The sequence below is a fragment of the Lepisma saccharinum genome, chromosome 12, assembly GCF_977018435.1.
Source record: "Lepisma saccharinum chromosome 12, izLepSacc3.1, whole genome shotgun sequence".
Taxonomy (NCBI): domain Eukaryota; kingdom Metazoa; phylum Arthropoda; class Insecta; order Zygentoma; family Lepismatidae; genus Lepisma; species Lepisma saccharinum.
The window spans coordinates 53,913,866-53,935,817 of NC_139240.1; the positions used below are offsets into that span (position 1 = coordinate 53,913,866).

Here is a 21,952-nt window from a genome sequence, read left to right on the forward strand (position 1 = left end):
CCCATCGGGCTGCTTTCAAATCTGCTCAGGGATCATGTGGCAACTACTGCCCTCTATCTGCTGAATATTGAACTCACTCTGGGCATTATGTTGGTTTCTGTCTCGGGCATTGCTCACATAATGAACATTGTATACCTTTTGGGAATATCGCGACTCAAACCGCATGCAATCATAATATGCAAAACTTTTTCTGAGCACTGTATATAATGTAAATAGTGTACAGTGGTAATTAATTTTACTTATACCACGTATTAAACATCTTCTACAATAATAATATTATGAGAAATTCATCTTCAGGGATTCTACCCCCAAACTTTGTCGGCGTTAGATGATGGCTGCTGATAATGGATGAGTTCCCCCTAAATAAAATTCTGGCTATGGGTCTGTGCTCCCCTCAAAATAGACGCAATAGCTAGACTGGATAGTTCAATGAACTAACCTATTTTCTAACTAAGCTGCCACCTTGTTATTCTACTGGTGCTTGTTTCCAGTTCGGGACGAGATATAAACATACTTGAGACTATATAAATGAGATGGGGTATTAATTTGAACTCTTTGTCATACCACGTGAGCAATTCTTTCCCCTGAGAGTACCTCAGCCAATGAAAGGGGCGGAAACCCACCAACCATCGTCCATTCAGCCTGGCAATGGCAACGAATTGATGGCGTGGATTAACTGTTATTGTTTACATAAGGAAAGAACCGCCAGTCCACTGTCCACTCGTTCCAGTGTTAACTCAGCAGGCAAACTTAATCTTGCATGTCATTCTTCGTCTACGTGCGACAAGGGACCTTGGATATGAGCCAGCATTTCCCCCAAGAACCTCAAGCATTGCTATCTTCAAGTATTTCCGTGATAAGAAGTACGTCCGCCAGACATCCTATCGTGATAGAGAGAGAAGGGTACATCAGGCGTAGCTGTAGTCAGAGGTAAGTGCTTATTTTCACTTGGTTTGTCACTTTGGAAATACTTAGTGCAATTTAGGCATCGTATCAAGTCGAGACAAGTCTCATTCTCGTCTCGTGTCTAAAACGAGTAAATCGAGACAAGACCGGGACTTTGCCCGGTCTGTAAAGTATACAGGGTGTTCATAACAGATTTAAGAATGTATTTCGACTAAACTATATCGAATACAACAATAATATTTGTTATATATCAAGCACTAACACTTCCAAGTTTCTATGAATGTGCAAATGCCTACCAATGGCTACAAATATCTACAAATGTTCAACGTGGCTTCCACCAATTATGCCGCACACATCCCATCAAAATTCGAGTTCTTGCCACACTTTTCCAAAGAACTCCTCGTCCACCAAAGCAATGGAGTTTCTTATCCTCTCCTTTAGCTGTTGCGCAGTCTGTGGCATAGGTGGCACGTAGACTTTGTCTTTCACAAAGCCCCAAATCCAGAATATTAGGGGTCGAGGACCTGTGAAAGTCGCCATTTTCTTTAACACTACTCCAGCGCCACAATGGCCGTGCTTATAAAAGTCTTGCGCATGAAAAACACACATGGAAGATTTCACTCATTGCCATACAACAAACCTCATTGTTGTAACACCATTAAGCCTTGTTTCCATGATATGAAAAACTCGTTGTTATACATCGTGTATCACAATAAACAACTTATCAAGTTTATTGTTAAAGAATGTCTGAAACACAACAATGAGAAACTCAATATGCTGACCAAGGCAGAAATTTATTTTATTATAAAACATAACGTTTCAACCTTCTAGCAAGGTCTTCTTCAGACTATGTACCAAGTACAAATGTAACAAGGTACACAACAGGACGATATATATACACAAAAATACTCCCCTCCAGACTATTAGAAAGTTGTTCTGGAACATTCTAGCAGGTGGCTTTCCCTTGTCAACTTTACTTTCACCTTTCCTTGTACCTTGTTACATTTGTACTTGGTGCAGAGTCTGAAGAAGACCTTGCTAGAAGGTTGAAATGTTACGTTTAGTTTATGTTTTATAATAAAATAAATTTCTGCCTTGGTCAGCATATTGAGTTTCTCATTGTTGTGTTTCAGACATTCTTTAACAATAAACTTGATAAGTTGTTTATTGTGATACACGATGTATAACAATGCTTTACTATTACTTTCTTATTCAAACATACAAAGATGGTACAAATTGGTATTTATTAGCAAGTTGTGTGTGTTATTTAATATGCAAAAGTGGGCCTCCCCGATGGCGTAGTTATGTCGTCGCCTTCTAGCCAAGGAGACTCGGGTTCTATACCCAGTGGAGGCATACAGTGGTTCGGATTTCACTTTAAATTGTAGTTCCAGTTTCGATTAGCCTATCTGTGCATAAAGTAACCTTAGCTTTCACGTCCCGTACAAGAAACTTACTTAGCTGAGGGGAAGGAAGGGGGCTTACAGGACCAGACATTTTTATCACTAAAATTATAATATTACAATAGCAAGACATGAAAAAATAAAAATACAAATAGAACTAAAGCAAAACAAAAATATACATAGTTAAGTACACAATGTATGTTAATACAACGGAGATATAATATTTTATGATTATGACAAATAAAACTAGTCGCAGCAGTACAGATATATGCATTTTTAGGTTATAATAAATATCAGCCAGCGCTACTAGATATTTCTGCGCTACTTCTGAACACAAAAAAACAAACTTAAAACAACCACATGGCTATTCCAAAGAAGCCCCTAGTATGATAGTTGTACTTACTAGAAAATAGATTCTGTTATTTATTTTCATGATTACCGTCATTCGATAATTTTGATAGCAGTGTTACTTCAGTTACTTACTTTTACTTAAGTGTTTGAGAACAACGTACCTATGTAAGTGGCATATCAAATGTGTATTGCAATTAGCAATATTACCTAAATTAATGATTACAACTATGCACAAATAAAATTTGGTAGGATTATATATGTTTATATGGCTCGGGTACCCTTTTCTACACCCTCGATTTTTCGCACATTTCAAATATTCTCGTTACGAAAATTAGTTCTTCATAAGAAACGATGTTTCTAAATAGCGCGGAAAGTAATTTTTTAGATCTACGTGCTAGGAAACTTACGTTTTTCAATATTTAGATTCCTTATGTAACGTCGAAATGGTTTTGCAGGGATTTGATCATGGCGCATCTTAGATTCATGTCACAGGCGCACGTCTGAACATTTTCTTTTTCTTCTTATCTTTGACTTGTGCAATGGGATAATTTGCAATTTTTTCTTGTTATGAATGACTTGTGCAATGGGATAATTTGCGATTTCAATATATTATTTATGTAATTTATTGGCGGATTGGATATTTGAGACATTGCAATTGTTTTGTGCGACTTTAGACATTGGAATTGATTTGTGTGACATTGAATTAAGACAAAAGGACTAAATATGAGATTGACACACGTTCAACGGATGAAGGACATAGAGGACTTTGTTCGACGAGACATACGGGACATTGTACTTGACTTACAGGGAGATGGTCTGCTGCCCCACGAACCATTGGCGCTAACCCCACGAACCATTGGCGCTAGCCCCACGAACCATTGGCGCTAGCCCCACGAACCATTGGCGCTAACCCCACGAACCATTGGCGCTAGCCCCACGAACCATTGGCGCTAGCCCCACGAACCATTGGCGCTAGCCCCACGAACCATTGACGCTAGCCCCACGAACCATTGGCGCTAGCCCCACGAACCATTGGCGCGTGGATAGGTTAGTTCAGTTAGGTTGAGATCGATAGTTAAAATTTGGTGTCGTTTTAGTATCACGATCTAGAAATTGGAAATAATTGCGAACCATTTCAAACGACAAAATTTCAACTTTAAACGGCTGTACAGTCGTAAATACTTCTTTCCGCGCTCCAATTTTTTTTATTCACAAATAGGATCAAATAATGTTCATAATGAAAAAAAAAATCAAAATTCGAGGGTGTAGAATAGGGTACCCGACCCGTTTATATATCAACAAACTTTTCTTGAGAATAAGTATTTTATTTTTAATAGGCTGATATTAAATCAGTATTTTGAACGAAACATATATCTCACTGACTCTTTCAAGGATGATAATTGTTGTGAACATGATGGATAAGATTGACACTTGCTACGTTCCCCAGATTATTTTCAATGGAACTACTTACGTTTATTCCTCAACGGCGAGCTTGAGACTTATCAGCCTACTATGAAGCCCTCAGGTTGTGGGAAATCAGATAAGGATATGCTTACGTAAACCTAACTAACTCTCGCACACAAAAATATATTTAGAAGTCAGTTAATGTTAATATATTACACTAGAAGTCACAGTTAAAGTTCTTATTACAAACAAAAGTGTATTTAGATCATAATACTTCTTCACTACACAAATTAAAACATTCACATTTCCAAAATCACTTCCATTATTCCAGCAACATCCATAATATCTCTCACCTCACAACCCACAATCAAATGTTTTAAGGTCAGTTCATAACCATAAAAGACTACCCAATTGAACAAAACAATTACGTCATAATAGACAATTAACATTTTAAACATATTAAACACCTAAAATGATACAATAAGTGGGTGCGTATCACACTATTGCTTTGTCACTGTAATGGAAAATGGATCGCTCGTTTCTGCACTGCAAGTTGTGTTTCACACTATAATTATTGACATTTTGCGGTCTCTCGCACCATGGATATCCTCAGGACTTGTTCCGGGGGTGGCGCAAAATAGCGATGAAGCTCAAGAAGCGTAGCTGTTAGCCATAATATATTCATATATGACAGTTAGTTATCTGGATACTAGAATTATTCAGATACTAATGAAATAAATTACGCTGATATCTATAAACCGCGATATCAAGATATTTATAATCTAGATTATCCGGATTTCCATGTAATAGGCTTTGTCTTTATGAACCTCCTGGAAAAGTAAGCGTTATTGTCTATATAATGTTATATTGTACATATACATTAATGTCTTTTTACACTACTGCCACATTCAAAATTTAGCTCAAAATGCTGAGAAGAAATGTAGCGGTAGCGAAATTTTCGCTGCAACTACAGCTATCTTGTAGCTTCGCTACATTTTAAAGGCTACAATTTTCAAAATGTAGCGCCGCTACAGCTACAGCTATAAATTTTGCAGCTAGCTATAGTACTGAGGCTACAAGTAGCATGCTGCTTCCGACCACTGGTAAGTACATTTGCCACACATGCACTGGTCCTTATGTAAATAAATGTTGTATTTGTTCAGTGAAATAATGTCACGAAAATATTACAAAAACTGTAACCAATTACTCCATTCGTTACCCAAGAATACAATACTACCTATTGTGATCGTGGTCTGATTAAATTCCTGAGCCACATAACATGTATCTTATCAATACTACCCAAACTTCCTGTTTAGATAGCAATTCACATCTACAAAAATAAATATAGTGTGTTTGTAAGAAGCATATTTGATCGGGCGATTTGTGGTTGGACGAATATTTCATAATCCTCCTGCTTAGTAGCTTCTTGGTTATCTTACGTCGCATTTCTAAAGAACTGGTGAAAGGATGGGGAAACGTCCAGTATTCGAACCTAGGCCCCTCGTAGAAGGCTGATTAAACTCTTTGCTTGTTGGCAGGGCACGAAATCCTTTGGAGGGAGTGGGGGAATTCACCTTACCAAAAGTCTTGCCCTATCCCCTTCCCCCACAAAATAGTTCTTGTCACAAGAACAAAGATAAGGTATAAGTTTGGGCTTCAAATATACTTTACTAAGGATAATAGCGAAAACACGCACAACGTAGTACTTTTGTGACTGTTACATGCTTTATCTCTCACTCTCTCTCTCTCTCTCTCTCACTCTCTCTCTCTCTCTCACACACACACACACAGAGAGAGAGAGAAGACCATTAACGCATCTACACCAATAACAACAATATGTGCACAGGAAGATCAGAATTGAAGACAAGCTTATTTATACATGTATTAATAGAAAGCAACAATTAAACAAAAACGTATGCATAATAAACTTATTCCAACTATTCTGCAATTTATTGACATTTTTACCAGTTGGTACAGGAATTAATTTGTTACTTTATATCCGATATACAGCGTGTCCACAAAAAACATTCCGTGATTATAAACACATATAGCATCGCTCTCGCTACCCATCTTTATATAAAATTGGTGCCATTAGAAGTAGAAGCTCAAAAATTTCAGTACCTAACTACCTACCTCAGTGGCACTCAATGTGTGCTCCTCGTGTCACGCTGCAAACATCAAGGCTATATTCCCACTCATGTCACACGCATTCCAACGTATCTACAGTGACGGTCCCGATGGCGGGAATGATACGACGTTAAGATCTTCCAGATCTTGAGGCAGTGGAGGTACGTATACAAGATATTTTATGTGACCCCATAAGAAGAAGTCACAGAACAAATCAGGGGACCTCGGTGGCCACTTGCAGAACACAGCATCTTTGTTTCGGGAGCGCCAATCCATCTTTCTTCAAGTCTCTTATTTAGAAAATTCCGAACATCGAGATGAGGAGGTGCTCCATCTTGTTGGAAAATAAATGCATTGTCTTCTTCTTCTTCTAATTGTGGAAAAAGCCACTCGCTGAGCATATCAAGGTAATTCATACCATTGATAGTGTCTTCGTGAAAGAATAATGGCCCATACACTTTCAGTTTCAATATGCCACAGAACACATTTACCTTAGGGGAGTCACGTTCAACCTACAAAACAAAATGTGGATTCTGGGTCCCCAAATCCTAACATTGTGTTTGTTTACTTTCCCATTGACGTGGAACGTTGCTTCGTCACTGAAAATGATTTTCGCCGACAGGTACTCATTATTCTTCATAAGTGGTAATAAATGTTCACAGAAAGCAAGTCGTTTCTCACTGTCATCAGGTTTCAACTCTTGCAGTAACTTCAGTTTGTAGGGATGAAACTTCAAACAAGTACGTAGGATTTTGTACACGGAGGATTTAGGGATGTTTAACTGCAGGCTAGCTCTACGCACAGATTTCATAGGACTACATACACATGTCTCCCGCACCTGTTTCACAATTTCCACATTGGTCTTCCCTATGATCACATGTGCATCCTCGGTCTACAAAATCTCTGTACCATCTCAGAATCGTCTTGTCAGTAGGTGACGCAAGTCTGAAGGTCCGTCGGAAGGCACGTTGAACTGTCACTACACTCCGTGTGTTATGGTATTCCAGTACACATCAACTACGTTCCTGTGGGTTCGCCATGAATCTCTAAACGCTACAGAATTCACACTGAACTGAAATGCAAATCTAAACATCCAGTAAACATCAACAATTTGCTTCTAACAACAATGCCATTTACAATAACACATTAACAATCTAAAGATTTTTCCTTTTTTTCATTCTTTTCTTTTATTGTTATGCCATCTATTGTTGTAGTTAACGCCAACAATTACATATCCGCTAAAATTCTTTGAGCTGTTCTTTCAAATGGTATCGGTACAAATTTCGTAATATACATAATTAAAATTTTGTGGTCGTATATAATCACGGAATATTTTTGTGGACACGCTGTATGTAGAAGTAACAAATCAATTCATTTATATATATATCATATAACAACTCCTGCATATGCACGTGTGTATAATTTAATATCTTCCTCCCCCCACAAGTCTTCAATGATTTCACATCCTACTTGTTGGTTTCTGAAGGCGACAATATTGGGAGAACAGACACAAGAGAACACGAAATTTGTAAAATAGAAAGTTATGCTAGTGGTTTCGTGCAAGGATTCCGTAAAAATCCTGCGTAAATTTCACCTACGTCCTATGACTGACGTGATTCTTAAATTTGGATATGTAACAGCTCAAATGCACTGAATATAGTATCAGACGCGATTGATTTATTGGTTTTGTAGGGTTATGGATTCCAGTTCAAACATCTCGTAAGCGTTTCGGTACAATAATGTTCTCATTAACTCAGAGTGAGGTTGTTTTCATGCCATCTGTGGTAATTCTGCATTTGCAGCTTGGGAACGAGTCATAGCTACCGGAGTCGCCAATCAGCAGGCGAGGCGCTGACGTCATCTGAAATCAGTACCTATCGCTTTTGCTTACGCTGTAGGCTGCTGTTAGGCTCGCAAGCGAGACTCGCGTAGACAGTTGGGTATGTTTCGAAAGGGGAAATGGCGTTGAAGAACACATCAAGCATTATTCACTTGTAAATAAAAGTGACGTCATTACAAGCTCATTGTTAGTAGATGAACACCAAGTCATAGTGGAATGGCAATGTACACAGATATCAGTTTCGTATGCAGTGTGGTCAGTTCGGTACATTAATGTCTAAATTCGTACGTATTGATGCTCTTTTCTAACGTAATTTCCAATTGATAGTTTACAATATTTCAAAGATGGCCGCTGGCTGGCCTCTTTTCAGAGTTTGTATGCAACTCTTTGGGATAAAGTTCCAGTGTGAGGAGACACGATGAGACAACAGTACAGTCCGAGTAACACGCAAGCGACATGTGCAACTTGTCCTTTCACTCCAGTACCAAAGTTTGCATTTATTTCTAAAGGTTCGTTTACAAGTAACACGTTCTTCGATCCTTCGAACCCGGGTCTCTGTCAATCCGTGCCATTGCTCTACCACTGAGCTACCGAGCCGTCCTGGCTTCCCCTGCATTTTCGCTGGCGCTGTGTTACCTGTGTGAAATCGTCTCTGCAAGTGCTACTGCAACGGGATCTGTTGCCTTTGAAACACTATAGAGGTCGACGTTCCCAGGTTCCACAATTTCTTACCGGTTACTCCTGATGTTGGAGTATAACGAAGCCTTCTTGCTGTAGCGCTGAAGAAATTAAAATTCCGAAGAAATCCGTTCCAAACTGTTTATTTTCTTTAGTATTTGGTTACACTGGCGTTAAAATATAAGTACAAAAAATATTTGCAATTTTCTTTGTTAGCATTTTGTCATTTGTACTGTAATCTCGTTCCCCTCTCATTTCATCACACTTATATTTCCATTTCCAAGGAAGCACATTACAAAATTATTCCATTGTACAAAAGACAATCATGATAAAATATTTTAATCACACTAGCGTTTAGTATATGATTAACAAACTCTTCGTCGCCTTGTAATCAAGCGATTCCGGGGTCGATACCCGGTGGAGCCACATAGTGATTTGGATACCATTTTAAACTGTAGGTCCAGTTCCCATTATCCTATATATAAAATGGACTTAATACAAAAACTCAAACGCAACCAAACCTCTCTACAACAAAAAAAAAAAAAATTGTCAACATCAGCGAATTACGTACAGGAGAACACATTAAGATCTTTCAACTGTGATCGTGATGTCATGAGACGTATGAACATTCCAAACTAAACAATACAGCGTGTTCCGCTCAGGGAAATCGATAAATAATAGATAATTTGAAGTGTAAATAATGTTTTTTTAACATAGGTTTTTACATGCCTTGATGTAGAAACTTTCAGAGTTTACGAAAATGGTCAATGGAACTCCATGTGTGCGCATTGAGTTGCCCTGCAGACATCTAAACAGTATTCAAGCTCCCATCTAGTGTTCTGTAGCATCTGTGGAGTGACTAGTGCTGTTGCATATGTAATACGTTGTAAAGCTTGCGCATGCGCAGGCATATGCATTTGCTATTGGTGTGTTAACTTGGAGAGTTTCTGTATCCTGTAGAATGAAAATCATAACAATATCTTCCTTTGTTTTTAAACGTTGGTGATACGTTGTATAGTTTTTGAATGTTTAAATGTTACGCGAATGTACAAGAGCGAAACACACGTGTCACTGTGGTCTGAAAGCTTCCTTTGAACAACTCATCAGGAGCTTATATTGTTTTTCCTGCTCTGTTTCAGATGAGGGTGAACTGACTGTCACTTCGTTGTGCGGTGGAACTTCTGAAGAAGCAATATGAGTCACCTCTCAGGTTCCTGGCTCGTAGACATCGGGTTCTTCTTAGGGAGTGTCATCCTTGTGGTGTACGTTTACTTCGACTGGGTCTACAAGCACTGGAAGAGAAGAGGCGTTCCGTATGTGCAGCCTACATTCATCTTTGGGAACATTTCCCAAGCTGCACTCCAACGCAAACACATAGTGGAGGCTCAGGTGGATCTGTACAAAAAGTTCTCTGGAGAGAGATACGCTGGGGTGTTCTTTTTCGCTCAGCCAGTCCTGATGGTCAGGGACCTGGACTTGGCAAAGAACATCCTGGTGAAAGATTTCGACCATTTCCACGATCACGACTTGAAGCTGGATGAAGATATGGATCCATTACTGGGAAAGATGCTCTTCTCAGCAAAGGGGAAGAGATGGAGGGAGCTTAGGGTGAAGCTGTCACCCACCTTCACTTCCGGTAAGATGAAGAGGATGTTCCACCTCATGGTGGCATGTGCAGAAGAGCTCAAGAACTACCTGGAGGAGCCTGCAGCGACAGGTGAAGTGATAGAGTGTAAAGACATTCTTTCCAGAATGACATCTGACGTTATAGGGTCGTGTGCTTTTGGTGTCCAGTGCAACGCCATTAAGGATCCAAGCTCAGAGTTTCTCCAGATGGGGAAGAAGCTGTTCCAGCCTTCCAGCAAGCTAGGTCAGCTGAAGATGACGATAGTTTTCTTCATTCCAGCCCTGGCCAATGTTCTCAGGATACGGTTCATCGAGAAGAAGGTGGAGAAGTTCTTCAGGAATGCGGTGGTCGAAAACATGGAATACAGGGCCAAGAATAATGTGATCAGAAACGACTTCATGGATCTTCTGATCCAGTTGAAGAAGAAGGGGTACGTTGAGGTTGATGAAACTGATCATGACGACAAATCAGATGCCTTGACCGGGACTAGCGCAGCAGGTAAGAAATTTTTCCTATTGGTTCAATAAAATTAGCCTAAAAAGTAATACTCTCTTAGTAGATGAACGCCTTGTAATCAAGGGGTCTCGAGCTCGATACCCGGTGGAGACACATAGTGGTTCGAATCCTACTGTAATGTGTAGGTCCGCTCCCCATTAGCTTGTTCACAAATTGGACTTGTTATACCATTTCCTGTCAAACCACGCCAAGTATAAAGGCCCTTAACACCCGATTACGTGTTGTATTACAATAATTAGGCAGTTATTCAACTTTTGGTCGCAACTCGTTTGCATATTTTGGCAGTGATTTGTGACTTATTATTTGCCATCGCTTTGTGCCACGTTTGGGTAATCGCGACAATGAGGATGACTGGTATGATGAAATTGATTAACTGACGCTCACAAAGAACACCATGCCAAGGCCGCGATTCGAATCAGGAACCCCTGGCTTCGTAGCGCCCTGTGCTAACCATTCCGCCGCAGAGATCGGCATGTTTGTAGTGTAATGCTGAGGCTTTACTCTACCGCAGACAATATAAATATAATCACAATTATGCTAATGTAGGTGTATGTACACTTGGGAGTCATCGTACTTAGAATTCGGTCCAAGTTGCGTATTGTTACATTGAAAAAAGGTTCCTGGACCGAATTGAAATTCATTCTGGGAAAAAAGATTCTTGGACCGAATTGAAATACATTCTGGGAAAAAAGATTCTTGGACCGAATTGAAATTCATTCTGGGAAAAAAGATTCTTGGACCGAATTGAAATACATTCTGGGAAAAAAGATTCTTGGACCGAATTGAAATACATTCTGGGAAAAAAGATTCTTGGACCGAATTGAAATACATTCTGGGAAAAAAGATTCTTGGACCGAATTGAAATACATTCTGTGAAAAAAGATTCTTGGACCGAATTGAAATTCATTCTGGGAAAAAAGATTCTTGGACCGAATTGAAATTCATTCTGGGAAAAAAGATTCTTGGACCGAATTGAAATTCATTCTGGGAAAAAAGATTCTTGGACCGAATTGAAATACATTCTGGGAAAAAAGATTCTTGGACCGAATTGAAATACATTCTGGGAAAAAAGATTCTTGGACCGAATTGAAATACATTCTGGGAAAAAAGATTCTTGGACCGAATTGAAATACATTCTGGGAAAAAAAGATTCTTGGACCGAATTGAAATTCATTCTGGGAAAAAAGATTCTTGGACCGAATTGAAATACATTCTGGGAAAAAAGATTCTTGGACCGAATTGAAATTCATTCTGGGAAAAAAGATTCTTGGACCGAATTTAAATTGATCCGTAAAAAGGTTCCTGGACCTAATTGAAATGCTTTAAATATGAAAAGGTTATATACTGTCTAGATCACATTTACGTTTGCTGATTTTCTCTCCCAGTCCGGGATTGAAATTATTTACAATTCCTTAACCAGGGTTGACCGATTAAAAGTTGCCTTCTAAAAATGTCCGCGAGTACGTTTTACATTGGAATGTCACACTGCGGTTGTAGAAAACGTAGCGCAGGGAATGCAAAACGCTGTTGTTCTCTCGTGGGCCAGGTTCAAAAACTCCCTTGTGGAAGAGTTACTGTACATAACGCAATGGACTATATGGCGATATAGCAGCCAATAGGAGCCCTCGATGAGGTAACGTGAGACTGCTGTGTTCCCAGCAGATATTACAACCGGGAACGGCAGTGCTGCTACAACCAAGTGAATGAACGCGCGCGAGAAAATGGGGCTACTTGGAAAGGAGCAAGGTGACTGCATCGTTTGCGTTTCGCCAATTTCTACCTTGTACCTTAGATTCTCGAGACAGCCAGCACCTGGATTAGTCTTTCATGCTCACAAGTGGATAATTGTTTATCGTCAGGTCCGTATTCGATCCGGGCCTCCCCCATGGCGCAGTGGTAGCGTCATTGCCTTGTAATCAAGGGGTCCCGGGTTCGATACCCGGTGGAGGCACAAGTGGTTCGGATTCCACTTTAAACTGTAGGTCCAGTCCCGATTAGCCTTACTGTGCATAAAGTGGATTTAAAACAGTAACTCAAACCAAACCGTATTCGATCCAAGTTGCGTATTGTTTCATTTCAATGCGGAACTTGGACCCTATTTAAACTGATTAGGAAAACAAAAAAGGTTCCTGGACCGTATTTAAATTGATCCTGGAATAAAGGTCCCTGGACCGAATTTAAATTGATCCTGGAATAAAGGTCCTTGGACCGCATTTAAATTGATCCTGGGATAAAGGTTGCTGGACCGAATTTAAATTTGTTCGGAATAAAGGTTCACGGACCACATTTAAATTGATCCTGGAATAAAGGTTGCTTGACCGAATTTAAATTTGTTCGGAATAAAGGTCCCTGGACCGTATTTAAATTGATCGGGAAAAAGGTTCCTGGACCGAATTGAAATTTACAGATAAAAAGGTTCTTTACGGTCCAGAACCCATTTACGCTTGCTGATTTTCTCTCCTGGACCGGAATTGAATTTTTTTAAAAATTCCTGGACCTTTAGCAACCCTGCCAGTACTCTCTCCTGCAAACGGATGGTAGCTCCAGTCGCTTTCCCCATCCATGCAATCCCGTTCCCTCTCACGCGTTCACTGGTCGAGCCTTATCGAGTGACTAGGTGAGAGGAGACTTGTTTTCGTTCGCTTGCTCCACAGTTTCCAGGGACAGAGTGTACTATGCTACTGTATTCTTCCTTTTCAGACCCGCACACAACACGGGAACATTACAAGGATAGTAACACACCCAAACGTAACTACCCTAACCTATTGAGACCCTCTCATATCAACTCTGATGTCACTCGTCTAGGGTCGGGACTTATGTTCAGTGTTGATGCTTCTGAAATCATTTTTTCTCCTCTCTTTCAGTGTTTTCAGACGATGACGTCGCAGCGCAAGCATTGTCATTCTTCTCCGCTGGGTTCGAGACTTCAGCAACCACTATGAATTTTGCTTTGTACGAATTGGCAGTCAATCCCGACATCCAAGAACGACTGAGAGGAGAAATAGAGACAGAGATAAAGAAGCAGAATGGTGACATAACCTACGAAGGCATCCAGCAAATGCAATACTTGGATAAAGTAGTTTCAGGTAAGCAAACTATGTAGTACAGGGTGGGTGAAAAGTAACTCTCTGTTTTCAATGTTTTCTCATGCTCTTTCCACACATTTTAACAAATAGGCACATTTTTCTACGACATTCCTTAAGAACTTGTTACGGACAATGGGTATGATATGTGAGATCTTATTTTCAAGTTTATTAAGTTGTTTAAATGCACTTTTTCCTCGGGCCACACCCATAAAGAGAAATCGAATGGGAGTCAAGTCTGGACGTTGTGCAGGCCTTTCTGAAAGCCTCCGACCCCAGCGTCGTGGAAAGTGCTCACTGATCCAATTCGTACAATGTTTCCCAGTTTTCAAAATGCTTTCGAAAGTCGAATTCAACAAACTATCACCTTCCTTTAGCTGTTGATATTTGCATTCACCTCCTGTCCCCGAACTTTATGACCACTTCTTCATTCCTCTTGAAATCTCAAATCCTCCAGCATTTCTTTATCTGTCTTCCACATCGGTTATCCTCACAGAATTCTCACTCTATATACATCTCTAATCTATATCCACGATTTTCTTTCTTGAATATGCAGTTTTTGAACAAGTACTCTATGGTATCCATAGACCGCCTGCCTTGAGTCGATCCTAAAATTGTAATTTTTTCCTGGTGACTTTTGAAAGTTGAACCAGAGATATGACCCCCATCATCACCAGTGGCGGCGATTTGGGGGCGTGGGGGCAGTTGCCCCCACTTTTGCCACTGTTTGCTCTCACACTATGGCCTCATATGCTACGTAGGCCTTGTCTATCAAGAGAAAATAAACTGTCCCTTCCCCCCTTTTTTTCGCACCCAATCGCCCCTACTGCCTCTCCATGGTTACGCCACTCAAGATTCCATTGCCAGCATTTTTGTAATTCTCTTGTAACATTACAAATTTTTGTTGCTGTAATTCCCATTAAACTGTTCTAATCTAATTTACTGTTTGATTGCAACTTTCCCTTATTTTCAATGTTCATCACTTCTTCTAGTTTGATTTTCTTAACGTCGCTTTTCCTCCACTTTTAGCAAATCGCGACTATGAGGATGAGTGGTGATTGGATGAAATTTGATGAATGGACACTCACAAAGAGTAGTCATGAAATGTCCGGTATTATAAGCTTGGACCTATGGGGTCGCAGAGCGCAGTGCTAACCACTTACACACGAAGGTCAGTTCACTTCTGTTGGTGTTTTAGTGGGTGCACTCCACTAGCGCACAAAAATTTGAAAGTGTGCGCTTGTGGTATATGAAAGGTGCCACAAGCGCACAACATCCAATGCTGCGTTGCCACATTTATGGTTGCGTAATGGCTAAGTTAGGTTAGGTTAGGTTCGACTATGTCTCTGGGGTCAGCTGGGGTCTTCCTCCTTCTGCAGCGATACATTGCCCGTCTTTATGAGATAGTGAGGATATTTAAATGAAATAGGGTGTTATGAATATATTCCAGTGGCGAAGATATAGTACAAGCAATGCAAGCACTGTTTGCACAATTAAAATATTATTTAATGTACTTAACGTTGAGTGCATTATTTATTTTCTATCGCACTCGATTTCGCGAAATTTTACGGCCGCAAATTCTCTCCGCAGCCCGTTGGCAAGCAGCAACCTCTCTGCTTGCAGCCACTGTGCGGGAAACCAACGCTTCTCAAGTATCATATGGCGAAGGGTAGATGCTGGTGAAGGTACGGTCCCCAAACCACTAATAAAAGCTCTGCTTTTCGGAGCTTTTCGGCTTCTCGAAAACACCCGAGCAAAGCAGAAAGCAGACACTACTATCAGAAAACATATAAGTGTTAACATGATCTCGAAGATGTATATTTGCTTTATTATAAACACAGAATTTTTGAAATAAATTAATATAACTGTTCCAAATTCCATGTAGATAAACTTTAAAGCATTACTTTGAGTTTCAAGATTTGTAAAACGTGTCAATAATGTCGACGTTCAGGGATTAAGACAAACATGGTGTTCCGGCACTGGGGAGCGCTGGAATCTGCAGAACAGCTGGCTGTTGTCCCCTTCACACTTCTCTTGTCTCAAATTACAACGCACGCCAGTGTTGACAACTACCAAATAATTTACACTATATTTATCGTAAGTTTTCATACAAACAATGAACTGATGTTTTTTTTCGATAAAACGTATGCAAAAAAAAAAAATGAAACTCTCTTCTGAGACCTGCAAATAGCAAAAACGTTAAGTCATAAATGCTATCCAACTCGAAATATTATTTTTATTAATATAATACATTATTAAAAAGAAGAAACAGCGCATGTTCTTCCTATTGTAATGGCCTATTATTCGAAAGCTTAATTAATTTTAAGCTTCAAGTCAGTTCTATTACTCCCCCGTGAACATTAATTTTTACAACGAGGTTGACATCACTTTTCTGTTAGCTTCTGAGCTTTTCGGAATATTTTCCATTTATGTGGGAAGAACGAGTGGTTGAAGTGAGTGTTCTCTTTTGTGAAACAAACATGAATATTTCAAATTTCGTACGGGAAGCTGTAAGTAATAGCAAGTATTTTATTATCAATAACGTGACAAGAATTTTGAACTTAGCAGTATGGCCGTTGAGAGAGGAGTTCATGGATATATTATTATTATTTAAAATGTCCTTTCTTTCCTAGAAAAACTGGGGCAATGGACTGTATAATTTATATACCCCCCCCCCCATTTTTCGGAGTACTGCATTGCTTTCCTTCCTCTTAAGACCACGCTTCGCTACTGATTCATGCACATAATACCATAGTTCTTCGAATCGAAGACGCCATCTAATCTAAGGCGTACCTGAATTTTCGCCTCATTTTTTTCAGAAAAAAAAAAAAATCTTCGAATTTAAGGCACAGGAATATGCACAAAGACGTTCATATTTTAACCTTTGCGGTGTTTATTTAAACATGTATAGGGTACATGTTTATTTGTTTACGGTACGTTACATTGCAACATCGGTAACTTCTGTTTTTACATTTTTTTTGTCAATCAGTCACTTTCCTTTCAGCATCACTTTCACCATCACTTTCACCATCAGCAGAAGAATCCATTACAGGGCTCAGGTCAGAAACAGGTTCACTTGTTACAACAGGTTCACAACAAGTTAAAGGGGAAAAATTTCGTTGAGCACTTTCTTATCAGGAAAACGAAATGTTGATTGTTGTATTGCAGCTACTGGTAATTTTAAGGAAAGTTAAGAAAAAAATGTTTACTCTTTGTAACTACCGGTATTAGAGACTGCAGTAGATTCTTTGTTGTACGTGCATGAAATACGTATATTGTAGTAGTATATCGAATCGAAGATGCCATCGAAGGCGCACCTGAATTTTGGACGTCTAAAATCTGACAAAAACCTGCGCCTTAGATTCAAAGAACTACGATATATGATACATAATATGTCAACTTATAAGGACCCAGCCGGGGTCCCTTGAAGGGCAAAAACAGTTGACACAACGTGGCAACATCGCCGTGGATTTTGTGCGCTCGTGGTATACATTTTTAACCACAAGTGCACGCAGCCTTTTGTTTGTGCGCTTCCGGCCTGCGACCGTTTTGTTCATTTCCAGCTCGTACATCAGTAACTTGTATCCATAAAAAATCGCTAGAAATCATTATTCAACTGAACCGAGTGATGGAACGACGCACATCTTGTTCAGGATTCGAACTTATGACCTCTGGTTTCGTAGCGCCCTACGCTAACCGCTCCGCCATCGAGTCTGGCATGTAATGAATATTTCTACTTCCAGAGACATTACGTAAGCATCCTCCAGCATCTGATATTGGCAGAGAATGCCTCAAGGAATATCCAGTTCCAGGGACAACTTTCACTGTGGAGAAAGGGACCTCGGTTCATATCCCAGTGTATGCCATCCACCATGACCCGAATTATTATCCCAACCCTGAGAAATTTGACCCGGAGAGGTTTAATGATGAACACAAGAGAAGCAGGCCCAACTACAGCTACTTGCCCTTTGGAGAAGGGCCCAGGATATGCATTGGTAAGTGCTATTACTGCACTACTGTTGGTTTTATTTCATTGTCATCCGTATGGATATGCTTGAATATGCTTGTACTTTCTCGAACAGCAATTAATAAGTTTCAGTATTATAAACACTTTCTTTGTACACAAAAGGTAACATTATATTGACCTATGGCAAACACGTCTTGTGGAGGCCAAGGCAAAACCTGGAGCTGTGGCGTCAATGAATAAGTAAGTAATTGTTGCCAAAATGGGCCTTTTTGTTTAGGATTATCAATATTTTAGTCATAATTACCAATAGTAGAGCCTACTATGGTAATATGTGGACTGTCGCGACGTTATCCAAGTTGTTAACAATCTTACACCAGACCAGTTTCAGTTGCCGGAAAGTAGGCAATGCAATTGGTCACTTGCGGAGTTTTCTTTCGCACAACTCACAGCAGGCTCTCGAAACAGCCAATCAGGAAAGCATGTTCTTCAAATTTGCTCGTGCTCTTATGCTATTAGAGGCAGGGAATAGCGCTGGCCGTACTTTAGTAATAACCTCAACATTGTCTGCTCAACAATTTCAACTATCGTAACCAGTTCAAAAAGACTGATTTTTACAAAAACCTGTGTTAGAGATGCAACAATATGTAAGTGATTTTACCATCAACAAGTCTTCTTACACAATTACAGTAACTTTCGGTTGGTAGTAACGTTTCCGCGGTTGCAGATATCGCAGGAATATTGAACACAGCACTAAAAGCTCAGAGTGTAATCATTCTTCCAATTGTTTACATCCCAGTCAACACACAACGTTGTATCCATGTTGTATTTATGATGAATGTTGTATGTAGGGAAACAACGTTGCGATAACGTTGCCACAACGTTGTATGCATGTTGTATATATGATAAATGTTGCATGTAGGGGAACAACGTTGTGATAACGTTGCATTAAAAAAAACATTCCACTAAATGCGCTTTAGTTTTGGTTGGTCACCACCATGAGTGCCACAAGCGTCAGATCGGAGTGTTTTGTTTAATCTGAATTTGTGTTTGCATTGTCCACCAAATCTTATATTTCCTACAGCGTACACTAGATGGCAGTGCGACTCAAATGCAAACCAAATATAAGTTTTAGTAACACAAATAAGGATAACTTCGATTGTAATTAGTGAAAAAATGTGTTTTATTATCCTTCGAAAGATGTGTGAATATTGAAATTGTAAGGAAGATCATAAAATAAAATGTGGTGAATATAAGTGAAACTCCCATGATAAATATTTTTATCCCAGACTATATAATCAGGAGCTAAGTACTCCAAAAAAAAACTAATTACCAGGTGTAGTTAGAGATTGGTTAATTCATCAAACTCTCCAAACTAACAATTGCCTATTATGCTGGAGCAGGAAAACTTTCTTAAGCTGTACAGATTAACTGTGACGTTACAAACATGGGTTTTTCATACAAAAATGCCTTTGCAAGATTGCTAATAGCTTACCACTTACCATGCTAAATAACCATATTTTAAATATGCATTGTTATATTCGTAAATTACACAAGCAGCAAGGTAATGTTGCAAAAAAATTGTGGCAACGTTAACCCCTTACATACCTAACGTTGGTACATAATGTTCAGTATATGTTGCCACAAAGTTGTCAACCTAACGTTGCAGCAACGTTGAAATAAATGACCCTTAAACGTTGACACATCGTTTTCACAACGTTGTATCAACGTACACTGAACATTGTAACAACGTTAGGTATGTTAGGGGGTAACGTTGCCACAACGTTGTGGTAACATTACCTTGTGGACTGGGATGGCAGGTGACAGTGACGCTAGTTACCAGAGCGGCAAGTGCGTTGCTTAGATATGTCTTACCAGGACATATATTGGCATTATGACCCCAAAAGTAAAAAAGGTTAATTCGCAAACTGGTTTTGGTGGAATCTGTGAAGATAAATCCATATTTTTCAAGAAATCGAGAAATTTATGTTTATAAATTACCCTTATGATCTTGTGATTATAAGATCTGTATTTTAGAAGCATGTGTATGATTTATCCATTATTTCCAACTTCCAAAGAACGGGTTTCTTTTGCGAAATGCAACTAATTATCTCATTTGAATATTTACATTAAAATTAACTCCTTTTCTACCGTTGTCTTTTCTTTTATAGGAATGAGATTTGCCTTGCTGCAGATCAAGGTAGGCCTAGTCGTTCTGCTACTGAACTTCGATTTCAGGGTGAGTGCAAAGACGCCAATACCTTTGAAGCTCGACCCTGGTCAGTTTATGTTGGCCATTAAAGGTGGAAATTGGTTGCAAATTGTGAAAAGAAAAGCATCTTCATGAAGGTGCGTCAACATAGAATAGTGAAGATTATTGGAGACAGAAAATATAAAAATCACAAGTATAATTCTTGTCGTAAGCTTTTCTCAAACCTCTTTATGCACTACCTCAAACAACAAACATGAGAACTTTTGTTCTTTACGACTAAGATATTGTTGACTAGCAGTAGCACATATAGTTAAAAGTACGGATTTGTTAGATATTCACGGAAAACTCAACAGTGCTACATCTGGGTTATAAGGTAGATCCATCAATACTTTATGAGGCGGTGCATCGTCGTGATGCAGTACCGCGAAATTACACCAAGCTGTTCCTTCATCGCTCATTGCGCCTATTAGAACTTAACCAATACATTTTCATGTTATTCGATCACTTCGTAGTGAGAAGCAAACCCAAACAAAATGGTAATAACTCTTGTAATTAATACGCCTTCATGGCGTGGTGCAAAACACAGGGGAGCACTTTACTTTTATCTTGTAGTTAAAATGTACAATCGATAAGGAAGGACTTGACATGCAAGCATATATCAGATTCTGTAAGTTTCTTGAGTGCCAATCAATCTCTTCAAACGTGGCAATAATGTAACACGCATCCATTCCGATTTTAGAAGCGGAACATGATTTAATTTTAGGGTAACATGCAAGTAAAATATTTCTGGAAACGATAAATATTAATGTGGTATGTCTTCGCCTTAATGTATGAAAACTATACCATAACTATTTTGGTATTTTGCTCTTAAATGTGACATGAAAATAATGTGACTCGACATATATTTAATGTGTAATAAAGATTATTTGTAATATAATAATAAAATTATATTTTACACAAATATATTTTATTTTACAGTATAGAATATCATTGTATTGTTAACTGACCCATAAAAGTATTGTTCCTTACATCAAAATAATGAAATTCATTTCAACAAGGTATTTTCTGGGAATTATTCTTGACACTTGCCTCATCAGTGTAGTTAACCAAAAGGGATAGACAAGTTACTGTGGTGAAGTAAATTGAAAATGTATAAATAGCGTTAATTTATTGTTTAGACAATATTTAGTGTTTGGCTTAGCGTGTGGATTCATTTTTGAGTCATTGTGAATTTGTCCAATGTCTAATAGCTGATTAGAAAGATATGAAATAAAATGGACTGCAAAAGAAGTGTATTATCAAAGTAGAATAATTAATTTATAGTGCATTAAATTTGCTTAACATGGCCTTCACTACATCTGTAATGTTTTTTTCTAAAAAAAAGGCAAGATAAACACAACTGCGAGTGAAGTTTAAAGACCAGTGAAAATGTAAATTGAGTGTTTATATATGTGGTTTTAGGTGAGTGGCTCTTTTTGAAGACAATCAAATGTCAACCGCACTTAGTAAACCTTGGACTGAATTGTTGCACACTAACGAGGCTCTGGTGCCTGAACTCACAGGCTGTGGGACTTGGGCTACGTGTTGTCCATGTGAGTTTATGATAATCCTTTCATCAATTTCATGTTATCACAATTCATCCTCATCTTCGCGATTAGCAAAAAGTGGCAGAAAAGCGAAGTAAAACAAACTTAAGTCAATCAATCAGTTATTCAATTATCTAGATAAATACAGGAATCATGTCATTCACATAGATATAAATGTCAGCTTATTTCAACAAGCAAAATAATGTAGCTTAACCTAACGTACTAATGTCATTACCATATATAAATTATGTTTCT

At 38.9% G+C, this 21,952-nt stretch overlaps 1 protein-coding gene across 1 annotated transcript; it reads left to right on the forward strand.

Moving 5' to 3' along the window:
* The first annotated feature begins 819 nt into the window (after positions 1-819).
* LOC145996094 (putative cytochrome P450 6a13) lies at positions 820-21,051 on the forward strand. The gene is made up of 5 exons (XM_083132351.1): positions 820-930; positions 9,849-10,834; positions 13,717-13,938; positions 17,679-17,930; positions 20,071-21,051. Exons 2-5 carry the CDS (start codon positions 9,904-9,906, stop codon positions 20,244-20,246), a joined length of 1,581 nt encoding a protein of 526 aa, XP_082988477.1. The 5' UTR covers positions 820-930; positions 9,849-9,903; the 3' UTR covers positions 20,247-21,051.
* The last annotated feature ends 901 nt before the right edge of the window (positions 21,052-21,952 follow it).

Bases quoted from the DNA above. Each gene is read 5' to 3' on its own strand.
- LOC145996094 (XM_083132351.1), top strand. From the start codon at position 9,904: ATGAGTCACCTCTCAGGTTCCTGGCTCGTAGACATCGGGTTCTTCTTA. The intron at 10,835-13,716 runs GTAAGAAATTTT...CCTCTCTTTCAG, and splicing joins GACCGGGACTAGCGCAGCAG to TGTTTTCAGACGATGACGTC. The intron at 17,931-20,070 runs GTAAGTGCTATT...TTTCTTTTATAG, and splicing joins AGGGCCCAGGATATGCATTG to GAATGAGATTTGCCTTGCTG.